Source organism: Bacillus rossius, chromosome 11, assembly GCF_032445375.1.
Source record: "Bacillus rossius redtenbacheri isolate Brsri chromosome 11, Brsri_v3, whole genome shotgun sequence".
Taxonomy (NCBI): Eukaryota; Metazoa; Arthropoda; class Insecta; order Phasmatodea; family Bacillidae; genus Bacillus; species Bacillus rossius.
The window spans coordinates 27,982,218-27,995,408 of record NC_086338.1 but is presented as its reverse complement, the minus strand read 5'-3'; the positions used below and the strand labels follow the sequence as shown (position 1 = coordinate 27,995,408).

General features: G+C 37.3%; 1 protein-coding gene across 2 annotated transcripts in view; it reads left to right on the top strand.

Moving 5' to 3' along the window:
• Positions 1-11,488, top strand: part of LOC134536733 (endoribonuclease CG2145-like) — a 31,053-nt gene extending 19,565 nt beyond the window's left edge. The window contains exons 4-5 of one of the 2 annotated variants that reach the window (XM_063376624.1): positions 5,959-6,191; positions 7,810-11,488. In XM_063376624.1, the coding sequence (XP_063232694.1) occupies positions 5,959-6,191; positions 7,810-8,043 (467 nt within the window). In that variant the 3' untranslated portion in view covers positions 8,044-11,488. The remainder of the gene's footprint in view (positions 1-5,958; positions 6,192-7,809) is intronic. The other variant, XM_063376623.1, reaches the window with a different exon arrangement.
• The last annotated feature ends 1,703 nt before the right edge of the window (positions 11,489-13,191 follow it).

The window sequence follows — 13,191 nt, the reverse complement described above, 5'->3', positions numbered from 1 at the left end:
TCCAGAACAATTTAAAAACTAAAGTCTGTGGTAGCAGTCACACTAAAATCAAGATAATTATGTCAACAGCCTGAATTTTAAATACTAACATTATCAAAACATCATTCAAGAAAAAACTTAATTTAATACTAATAACTGTAGGGATGATGTTATGTGTTTTTGGAGAGCTAAAGTATTTCTTCTCTGAAAACATGATGACCATCAAAAACACTCGAAATAGTTAGTGCAAAAAAGCAGAAAAGTGCACCAAAGAAACTAACTTTATGAGCACCCAATATGTACCATAGTATAAAAAAAACTAGTTACTGCTATGTTTCAACAGATGCATCACACAAGGGAAATTCATAGAAAAGCAGCATCATTGCAACAAGGGAAAAAAAAATATCAATTAGAGCTATTGTTGCACTAAGGTTGAAATTCAATCTATAAAACACTACTGGCCATTACAGAAAAATAAATACAAGCTAGAATACTTGGCTCTCCAAACCCATCCTTTGTTGATTCTCTCCCTCAATGCTCTCTCTCCTGTGTCAGCATCCTGACTCTGACTGTAATCTGCCTATTCCCCTTACATCCTCTCCCCCTTCCCCCCCCTAAAGCCCCTTATTCCCCCTGGAAATCCACCACGTCCAAGATACTCTGGAAACCCTGGTCATTCCTCATTAGTAGAGACATGCAGTTTTGGGGTTTATTTTATAGCAAAATTCGTTGTTATTTACCCTTAAAAGTGGTGTTATCATACATCAAAAGCGGTGTTATTTTTTAAATAGTTTTAGCACTATAAATTAAAAAAATTAAGCTAAGCATACCTTGAAATTTTGGACACATTCTTGCATTGTACAGTTGCACTAGCAGCAGTAATTTACAATCGAATTTACACATCACTTTTTACATACAGTAATTGAAAATATTTTAGTACCTAAACCAGCAAGAATAAATATGAAGTCTCTAAAATAGTGACATAAACACATGGAACAAAATCCTCAAACTTTAGCTCTCGAAAGCAAAAGTAGCCATGATACACAAATTAGCCTCACTTAAATTTGTCCTGCGGTCTGTTAAGACTGTGTTATATGAGGACAAAAATCGTTCACAGTCAACGTTTGCAGAAGGCATCCAGATGGCTTCAAGGCAGCTGGAAGCAAACAATGGCTGTGACAGCTTTACTACATTCAATGACTTCACTACGTCCACTGAATTGTCTGTTTCCATTTGTTTTGTAACAATGTCCTGAAGCTGACCAAAACCAGCTGTTAATTCTTCAGTGCTTATGGAGTAGAGACTATGGACAGTTTTCAGTTTCTGCACCATTTCTGGGTTTAATTTAGCAAGCAACAAACTTTCCTGACTAAAAATTTGAATTGCTTCAAATCTCTTTCTACTTGGGTCAGTTGTCATGAGAGAGTTCAGTTTGGAAAGGGCTTGTGTTGCTGTTCTTGTGATGGACACTTTAGCTTCAGCAGCTTTAGCGGGGGGCATGTTAGACAAAGCTCTACTGGTTGCCTCAAAATAAATGCCACGAGTGATGTTTTCAAATTTTTTTTTTATACCTTGCAAGTCCCCATATAGTGAATGGGCAGTTGGATACAAAGAACCTTCAAGTTTCTGTATTAGCTCTACAAGGCTCTTGGCATGCTCTTTCACAAAGACAGCTTGACAAAGAATGAGAGAAATGTCATTTTCTGTGAGTGAACACAGAAACTCAACCCCTGAATTTTGTGTTGCCTTTAGTTCATCTGTTTTGCAGAAATCAACAATGTCATGTATGTAGTCTGCTACATAAAAAACGCTGTTGAACCAGGAATTCCATCTAGTAACAACAGGAAGTGGGAACAATGGACGTTTCTCTCCATGCTTTTCTTCAAGAAAGCTAGCATACAGGTGCCTTCTTTTCCTGGTGTTGTTGAACACATTTTTTATTTTGCTCATAGCATTGTTCAACTCAGGCAACTCTTTCACCCAGACATTGCCAACTAGATTTAACTTATGTGCCCAGCACTGGACATGCGTTAACTGGTCTCCAAGGATTACTTCGAGAGTACTAACAGCCTTGGTCATATAACGAGCAGCATCGGTTACTACTGAGAGCACATCACCATACTGTACATTGTACATTTTGAGTGAATCTAAAATTGCCCTCACACAGTTTGTGGCATTAGCAGCTTCAAGAAAGTGAACTCCTGCAACAAATATTTCTGGTTTATCCTGTTGAAGATTCAGAATTCTAAATAAAACAACAAATACACACCTACCCATTTTATCTGTTGTTTCGTCGCACAGTATGTCAATTTTTTTGTCCTTTAATGCAGTTTTGGCATCTTCAATTCTGCATTTGGCTATGTCCCCTACATATTTCTCACGGACTGTTCTCGCAAGTGGCATGTCTCCAGCACCTTCGATGTATTTGTTCAGCCATGCCCTGATATTAGGATCATCAAGCTTTTCAAGGGGTATATTTGCCTTTATAAAGGTCTCTGCTGTTTCCTTTATAAATTCCAACTTTTTGTCTTTTTGGACATTATTTTTTGCTGTCTGAAACGCTGAAGATATTGACGACTGGCGTTCAGACGCACTAGATGAGCCTTGCAATGAAGAGAGACGCTTCTTGTGTTTTTCACTGCCTACATGTTTTTCACATGAGTCTTTCCTATCCCAAGAGACGGTGACATTACAGTGACGACAAAAAAGTGTGGTTGAATCACTAGCATAAAGTCCGTGTTGAGAAAATTCAGAGGCTCGCTGTTTTGCAGTTACCGGCACTTTAGGCATTTTAATAGGCCTAATGTTTTAGCCGACCTTTAAATTGTACACCTTTAATTTATTTCACAGACGTTGAAAACTATCTGTAACAAAATTCGACCCGTTAAACTTTAACTTGCGCACAACAGAATGTTACGAATCGTCACCGTGTTTGCATTTTAAATTTGGTATTTGGTTAATAAAAATGGACGCAATGGACAAACAACGCTAAAGACTATATAAGAGAACAACGCTTCGAGAAACAACCTGCTGTAAACACCGTGATAATCGACTGTCCAGGCGAGCCGAATATCAAAATACAGCAAAACCCCTTATTTGCACTTTTCATGGGGACAAAGTAAAAAAGTGTAAAAAGCGGGAAAGTGTAAATAAAGGGAAAAGTAAGAAATACGTTAAAGTTAATTAAAATACAGTCGCATCCTGCCGCGTTCAGAACGGGCTACATTACACAGTAAAAATAAATAAAAAAGGGGCGCAAATTGATGAAAATTTACCGTCAATTGCGCGCCTTGCGCGGAGAAAGGTCATTGTACTCGATCATCTGTTGTTACAGTGCGGCCCAGTGCGGCGTCTGTTCTCTGAGCTGCGCATGCGCAGTATAACTCATTCAATGCTCCGCCCAGACTCGTGACCTTCCATCAGCAGCCAGCCAATAGAAGCGAGCCTAGCGGAAAAAAATATAAGCTCCACCTCCCGTGTACCAGTTTTGTCCAGTTCTAATACCAGTTTATTGGTATACGCACCCGCTTACTCGCTGCCGTGACATGTTCAAGTTTACGTTCATCTTGATGTCTTGATACCAATAATTAATAATTTACGATCCCCACAAATAAATGGTTAGTTTAAAAAATATGCGTCAACAGTATAATACTTCCGAAATTATATAATACGTATAAAACAGTTACCAAGATTCCACTCATTTTATCTTGTGAAGTTCATGTCTCGTACCAGTATTTCGGCTAAGTTGTGACATAAATACAGTATCAGCACTTACAATGTTACGATCAGCCACGTAATATTTCCGACATTTCCGTTACGTTTCTATATTCGTGAGTTTACGTTTTTCCCTAGTACATTTTAGATTGTCTCCTGCTGTAATTACTCGGACTTTTACACGCCTAGGCTTAAATTGTTACATGTTTAGAAATAAAAGCAACTTTTCATGTTATAAAATACACTGTGTGGGTAGTTATCTTTGGTTTTTTGTTGTTTCACGTTTGTTACTGTATTTACAAATTGAATTGCCGTGTTCGAATGAGGAAAATGTTCTGACTGTTCGCCGAAAATTCAAGGATTTCGCGTTATTATCCAAAATGTGAGAAATTCGCGTTATTCTTAAAAATGTACTCAAATTCGCGTAAAAATTCGTTTTATCGCAATCGCGAAATATGCATGTCTCTACTCATTAGTCTGAAATACACTGGCAACAATCAATCTGTGTAAGACTTCTGCTTTTTATTCTTCTTCTCAATTCTAGACCTTTTGGGTTGGGTCACCAGAGTCTTTCCTAGCGACGAAATCAAGAGCGCTCATTACACCCATCTACCCAGTTGTTACTCTCAAAGTTTACAGTTTCTACTGCACACAACAGTTGCCATAACTATTGTTGATGATCTTTTTGATCATTGCAAACATGTCTCTTTTTTTTACCGTGCTATTTACAAGTAAGGTTGATGATACTTATTTATCACAACCCTAACCATGTTTTTAGTTGGGAACCACACTTCCCATTCACATAACAAATAAAAAAAATTTAACAGAATTTTGGTTTATAAAGTTATTATATGTAATAAATACCGTTTTCACTCGCAGATGGGTAGAACATTTTTTACCAATTTTTTTGTTTAGTAACATGTACTGCGATCTTTATGCAAGTATTTTATTTTGGGTGGATAAAAATTAACTTTGCTCTGTTGTAGTTGACTATGTGCTTAAATAACTAGCCTGGGTTGGTTTTTAATAAATATGTCACAAGTAAATAAAAAAAAAGTTTAATTAAAATATCTCGGCAGTGCATGTAAAGTATCGCAAACTGCGCCATTAGGCTACGTTTGCCGCGTATCCTCATCCTCGTAACTTGTAATTTTCCGTGAACTGGCACCGAACACAATCATCACGTTTATATATTGACAGGTTTTTGTGACTCAACTGTGTCCAAACATTGTTTTTGCACCATATTTTCCACACTTTCTACTGCAATATTTCATTCATGACAAAACTGCTGTAAATGGCATTCTTATTTTTACTGAAGGAACTTACAAAAAAAATAGTAATCTTTTCCTTCGTATATTTTGTTGTATAGTGTGGGCGGGGGTAAGGAAGTACCATAAAGGATGGAGAGGGGAGATAGGAAGGACAGAGGTTTGACATCAATGCCGTGTTTTTTACGCGGAAATAAGCAGGTGACCCAACCCAATAGGTTGAGAATTGAGAAGAAGAATAAAAAGCAGAAGTCTTACACAGATTGATTGTTGCCAGTGTATTTCAGACTAATGAGGAATGTTCAGGGTTTCCAGAGTATCTTGGACGTGGTGGATTTCCAGGGGGAATAAGGGGCATTAGGGGGGGAAGGGGGAGAGGATGTAAGGTAAATACAGTATGTCCGTCCGCCTGCCCGCCACAGAGTCTTGGCCTCTTATGTTCAGGTTTCGTAACAGAGTTTGTTTTTTCACTCCCTCCCCCCCTCCCCCCTAACCATCCCTGTTAGCCCTGCTGTCCAGACTTCCACTGAGCTCGGTTGCTCGATCTGACTCGTTCTATATGTGAGCCAGATGTCTACCAGACACTAGGGTTCTGCGAATATTCGAAATTTCCGAATTCAAGTTCGAATTTTTTGATATTCGATTCGTAAATTTGAATCGAATTCATTTTACAATAATTCGACTTGCAAAATCTGGCCTGGGTACACTAATATAAGACATCCCCCTCCCCATTTTTAAAAGAAATGTAAATGGACGATTACATCTTCCACTTACAAAAAATTATACATCGAAACCCCTTATTTACGTTACCGTTATTTACGTTTTCACGTTATTTGAACCATTTTATTTCTGTCCCGTTTTAACGACACCGCACGGCGGCGAGGTGGAAACAGTAGGAAAGGCTAGTTAGTCCCTCGTGGAGGTGAGAGATGCCCGGCGAACAGAGCGCGCACACAGTGGAATACCGCAGGCCCGGAACGCAGGGTGCTTGCCGCAGGGCTGGTGTCGACGCGGCCCGACGCCTTCAAGACGTTGCTGCGCGACCTGTGGTTCACGGTGTTCTCGCGCGGCCAGCGCCGGACGGGCAGCAGCGCGTTCGAGCACGTGTTCCTGGGCGAGCTGAAGAGGGGGGAGGTGTCGGGCCTGCACAGCTGGATCTTCTTCGGCCACGAGGAGTCCCGCCGGCAGGCCAACTACCTCGGCTGGATTCGGAAGCTGGACCTGGGCTCCGTGAGTGCTCCTTCCGTCTCCTCTACTGTACCCGACAGAGGTTCAGGATCATCACGAAATTCCTACAAAATGTTTCTTGATTGGTGCAATCTTTTGTAATACATACTGTTGTTTACAGCAAAGCGTGTTTTTTTATAAATTTAAATTATTGAATTTAATTCATTAATTTACATTAAATATGTCAGGCTTTTTGAAAAAGGAGAATTATGGCGCATTTTATAATGTGGAAAAATGTAGTCGTCTTTAAATTTTCTGGTATTTTTGTTATGTATTTCATCCAAATGTGGATGATCTGGCATTGAATGCCCCTTCTCAGAGTTGGCTTCCAGATTATTAATAAATTACTTCCCCCTGGGTATTCCTGTTAGTGGGGTCTGGTACAGCGCTGTGTGGCCAAACTGGTGGGATCTCGCGTCAAGAATTTTGGGTTGTTATATCTCTTCTGGCAAATAGTGTGCACAGAGCAATAGCTCTAACTCTGTTACATACTACAATATTCTTTGCTATTGTGTGCAAAGATTTAACACACTCGAGTTTACTGTAACAAAACTCTTTCTGAAAATAAAATACTAAATTTTGGTAATGACATTATAGGGAAGGGTTTGACGTACAATGACAGACATGAATGGTAATAGAAATGGAAAAAATTTATTATTAAATAAAAGAAAATATTTTTGTAGGCAATAGATCATTCCAACACTATTCCGAACGTAAATAAAATTTTGAAGAAAAAAATTTTTTTTTAAAGATACCGGATATGTTGGACACAACCTTTACAAAAGTCAATGTGGTTTTCAATAATATCATCAAAGTTTATTAAATTCTTAAATTTTTATTTCTCAGAGTATATTTAAAATTTAATTCAGAGCAATAAAGCAATATATGTAATTCAATTGCTCAAGACCTCTGACCTTGATTGTCTCGGTTTGACTGTTTCTGCTTGTGTTATTTAAAATTAGGCAGTTTAAAATAATGTAAATGTTTGTAATTAAATGGGTTCAAGTCTAGGCCACACAACAAACAAGACTGTGAAAAGGGCCTGAAAACTGCAAGGCAGCATCAGTACAATTGTATGCAGGATAACTGGACCATACACCCTGCCACACGCAATCTTTTTGAAATTTGCGGATCACTCAAAAATTTTCCATGCACAATGTCTAATGCACCGTCCCGCTCCGACACAGATGTTGATTATGCCCGCACACGCAAAATTTACCGTGTTTCAAGTGCTTCCGTCAGAAAGCAATAATTTCACAAGCCAGACCGAAACGTCCCATTTCCCACCATCCCTGGCGCCACACACTCGGTTCAAGGCGCCGCCAAAGCCTCGGCCAATCACAGGACGTGCCGTCCAGGAAGCCGAAGAAAACGAGATTTAACAATCTCTGAATTATAAATGAATAGTTATTTAAACTAACTGTACTTGGCAAGGTGTTTAATATGCCTTTAAATAGTGTTTGAAACCCGAAACAGTTCAGTAAAAATTGTTTTTGTACCTGTAAAGAAAACAGACATCCACGTCAGGTATCGTAGCAGCGGCAATCAAAAACTTGAACACATGTTTGAGTGTGTAGTTTGAGCGGCCTGTGTCAAGGGGGGGGCGCTCGCCTGTCCGCAGAAGGGGTCGGTGCTGAAGCTGGCGTACACCTGGCTGGGCGTGCGCAAGCCCGTGGGGTCCATGTTCGTGGGGACGAGCCCCGAGCTGGAGATGGCCGTGTACACGGTGTGCTTCCTGACGCGCGCCAACGAGCGCTGCCGCGTCAGCCTGGGCGGCGTCGTGCTGCACGTCAAGACCTACAGCTTCAGCGTGCGCGGCCGGTCCGTCATCAGCAGCGCCTACCCCGACATCTGACGCCGCGACGCTCTCGGGCTCTTGTCTGTTGGGTTTAACATTGGGGAAAACATCTCACATTAGAGGCCGTGCCGTCTGTTGCGGTGGCCGCCTGGCCGTGCCACTGAACAAATGGCGCACAGAACTCCGCATGTCAACAACGCACCACTTAAGATCTATCAAAGGTGTCTCAGTCAGTGGCGTAGCCAGGGTTTGTGTATGGGGAGCTGTTAAGAAGCATGCTCTTCCCCCCCCTCCCGTCCCAATATTAAAGCGGGGTGTCCGGGGGTCCTTCCCCCGGGAAAATTTGGATTTTAAGGTGTAAAATAGTGCTATTTTAGCAGTTTTCGGTTCTTAAATTTAAATATTGTAATGGTAAAAATTTTAATAATTTTAATTTGAAATTTGTTTGAGTGATGAATAAGAAATTAATTAAAGATTTTGGTGCTAAAGGGCGGGGGGGGGGGGGGTGGTTGAACCCCCCCCCCCCCCCCCCCCCCCGGCTACGCCGCTGGTCTCAGTATGAATAACATTTAAAAAAACATTAAACTTGCCTATGCAAGTTTAGTTTAGTGGTTTCGTTTTGAAATTTTTTTTTTGTACAGTGAAAGAGTTAGTAAGCAACATGGTAAGTTGTACGTAGATATGCAAGGAGCCTCTGTCATCAATATTCCACCATAAAATTATTATAGAGTCGCTCCTTAGCCTCGAAGAGGCACATTACTAGAGGTCTGCAAGTATGTTCCAAGAATATATGATAGTCTATTCAACATTTCAAATCAAATTTTTTTTAAAAAAATTACATTGCATTATATAAACGAAGTGGGACTTGTTAACAAAATAATTTAAATGAAAAGACAAATATTCTGTGATTAAGATTGAAAATTATTAAAAACTCGGTTTCTATATACATAAACGGTTGAATCAACGTAATTATAAAATTAAAATGTTACTTGTTTAAGAAAATGCCTTTACAGGTTTTTTATCTTCTTGCATTTTACACCATTCTGTTATGATTATATTAATATATATTAATTACTCTCTTATTCATTTCATTGTACGTAGTTTGCATCATTTTTTTATAGAAGTTTGAAAAAAAGTTTCATTTAAATTTGATTGAAACAATATTTGAAATTCATGAATTATTTGATATTTGATTAGAGTAAAAAAATGGATTGCAGAAGCCTACAGCTACCGACGAGATGACTGCATGTTGGTTCACTGCCTGGCTCGTAGAGGCTATCAGGTGTGTAGAACACCAGCCAGTGTGGCTCTTAGCGCCCCCTTGCTCTCAGAGCTCGTGCACCTAGCCAGGTTGGACCCCGTAAGTGAACAGCCTTGCAAACTGGTACTTTCAAGCACAAATTGGTTTCTGTTTAATTAATGCTATAGTATTTTAGCTTTTACATTTTCGTTTGTCATGAGTGTTACCATGTTTTATCGCATAATCGTCGCACATTTTATGCTAAAATCAAGTTTCGAAAGAAGGTGTGCAATTTTTATGTGAGAAAAGCATTTTTGTTGAGGTAAAGTTAATCATAAAAACAAAACCTATCCATGGAGAGTATGCTTATTTAAAAAGTAAGAGTATACAAAAGCACGCCAAACACTTTATAAGTCGTGCAACAAAAATAGAAAAATGAAAATCGTGACCCAAATGTGCAGCCGGAACTAACGCATAACTATCGTCGTAGTACACACTTACCACAAAAGTGCGGGCTATCAAATGTAGTTCATTCAGCTCTAGACAGACTGTGTGCATTGCATGCAATCAGTGAGCTATCAATTTTGATATTCGACTACGTGCGCACACTTTATACGGGCATCAATGTAACCAAACATGAATGAGGCCAACTATCTCTGGCTACAGTTTTATATGTGATACACACCGGTGACGAAGATGAACAGATAAAAGTTATAACATCTTTAAAAGAAAAAAAAATTACATATCGGACAACTTCATATTTTGTAATATCCAAACGAATAAGATTCATCATTTTGTACAGGAAAAGAAATTTATGGGAAACATCATCTTACATGGAAAAAAATAATTTATATCTTATTGAGAAAATGGCAAAACAGAAATATTTCACCATATTTGACTGGAAATCGTACTGCCCGGATACATCTTAAACAAGTTTTACTGTAATTGTAACTACTGTATGTTCCCATTATAACTACAAAACTGCTATTGCATGGTACTTTATCCTGTCATGTTTACTACCTGCACAAAGTGCTCGGAATCTAACAGCGGAACCAAAAACATCATGCAACACCTATGCAAGAATTTTTATTTTTATTTTGACGCCCTAAAATAATGGTGTGACGTTTATGATGTAAAGCACAATATTGTTTGTGGGATCTGCCCATAGTAAAACACCAGGGTTGTAATGTGACCAGGAATATCAGTAGGGAATATCTGGGGGAAAATAAAGAGGAAGGAATCTTGACTTGAAAAAAAAATCTGAGAACTCTATATATTTTGGAAAGCCATGAAGTGTCCGTTTGTATTGTTTAAAGTGGCTATCAAGTTGGAAACAAATTGTTTAGTTACCTACATTCCCTGGCTCCAATCTGCACATCTAATGGCATTTTTTACCCGTTTTCTTCTACACCCTCCGCACCAGACATGACCGATAGAATTGCTGATAACTGATGTTTTAACACGTGCCTGCCACAGGGTTCTACCTCGTGTGCTTCCTTTTTAATGATTCTATCACCCTTGGTAAACTACTCTAGGCACAACACATTAACTCCATTATTGATGAACTGCACTGTTAATTAAATGATTATTTTTGTTCTTTTTGGAAATTGGTCTCGGAAATCTGCTTATAGTCAGTCGTTCCTTTTAGTCAAATGTTGATCAAAGTAGAAGCAGTATTTTTATATAGTTTTCTTGTAGAGAAAAGTAATCCTTACCATTTGTCAGGTGGCTTAGTGGAAGATTGCTTGAAACTAGTTTTAAAAACAGCTGTGTAGAAGTAAGGACGCTGATCTCTATACCATTTACATTTAAGTGAAGAAAAGCGACACCTGGAACTGAAATCTGAAATCAGAGTAAAGTTAAGTTGGAGTATGTACTTTGATATAAACCATGGTTGGCTTTTGTTAAAATATTCTTTTAACTGTTTTCATGACCTGCAAATTTTCTAAATGATGTTTATTAGAAATCTTTTTTTCTTTAATTAATTGTAAATATATAGTAGGTATAATTTATTTAATGGAATAAGGTACTACCATATATTATTTCTGAACATACAGTGTGATTTTTCCTATGGCATTTATTACTTTATTAGAGATTACTTTTAAGCCAGCATCCAACTGCCTGATCACAGAAGCCATAGCTTGATTCTTTGAGCTATGACTTGACTAGGAGAATGCATTTATCACATTTGCAATGATTTTAATTTTTATGTGCATTTCACCTTTTTTTGGGAGAAAACATTAAATTTTCACTTTTTTTTTTTATAAAATTTTGAGAATACACCTCTAACCACTCTGAATTCTGGGAAACTGATTAAAAATGAATGAACATTGATTTAGTTATAATTTTGGTCCAGAAATTGCAAGAAATGAAATATCTGTATACATTATTTAACAAACTATTGAATGGTTTTAACATATATTGTTTAAAAACACTGCACCGTCACCAAATTTAATATGCTGCAATACTAAACTACATGAATGCAAGCAGCCAGATGCTGAACGCTTACAGTCAATTGGTTTTATTATTATTATTATTATTAATTTCCCTATGCTGTTTTTTGTGTTCGTGTTGTTCCTTACGTGTTTAAGATTTTTGTTACGTTTATAAATAATTGCAATTAAAGTACATACCTATTGTTCCTGGCCTATGTTAGAGAAAGCAACCTGTGCTGTATTTACTAAATACACTTTTTTTTATCTTGATTGAATTATCAGAATGTCTTTAACAAAAAAGTATTTTAAGTTATTTTACTCTTCTAAATCAGAGTTAGTATATTTTTAGAAAAAACTTTCATTTTTGACTGTATCAAATAATGTTTCTATTTTTCTAGATACGTATAAAACTTTAATGTGAAATTTTTTAAATATCTTAAGAAAATGTGCCAAATTTAATAGGTGCTGATAATGTGTGATTTTTTGTACAAGTTTTTATTATATATGAGCATCACATGAGACCAAATAAAAGTGATGTAAAAATACATGATTGTATATAATTAGATGTATAAAAAGAAGTTCTACTGTTCTTATGTTTATAGTTTATTAAAGTGGCATATTCCATCTAAATTTCAATTATGTACGTTTTTCATGAGATCCCTTACCCATCATGTTGTCTTACTAAAAAAATTAATTATATCAACAAATCAAGCTAAAACATCTTTGAACAGTTTGTTTTACATTACCTAATTTTGTATGTGGCAATAGGGATACATACTGTATTTATTCACAGAAGGGTTGCCCCTGCGTATGGGTCACAGTTATAATTTTGGGCAAAAAATCGTAACATTTTCACTGTAAGGGTCGCCCTCAAATATGGGTCTCACCAATTAGTTGTCTCCAGGAGAATAATGGCTGGTGTCTCCACTTATTTCTGCATAATAAACATTGCACCGATTCTTTGTCTCTCCCCTTTTCATCCTTTGTGGCCCAAGATTACTTCTAGTCTGTGGTCTTTTTTTTTGTTCAGATTCCATTTCCTCTTTATTTTGTACTAATCAGATCTGAATTAGAATATGGTTCTATTGTCTGGAATGACATTTTGTTATCTGATAGTATTTAACTTGAAAGTATTCAAAATAAAATTACATATTGAACTTACTAATACAAAAAATTTCACACATCCAACATTGATGCTCTTTTTGTACTGAATTGTTATGATAAAATAAAATGTAGGGGTGTGCGGGAATAGGTTTTTTAACTGTGGGAAATTTTCGGGAAAATAAATTTTTCCCGTGGGAAAAGGGACGGGATCGGGAAAATTTTTATCAAAATAATAATAAAAAAAGAGCACATTTTTTACTCTGATATTGAACCCTAGTGTCAAAGGAATCATTTCAAATTAAACTTAATTACTTTAAATTCTTTGTAAATCTAAATGCTATAGTTAATATTATTATATCTTAAAAAAGTTTTTCACTTCAAAGTTATTTTCTGTTTTGGTGAAGAAAAATCAGTTCTTCGACGTGG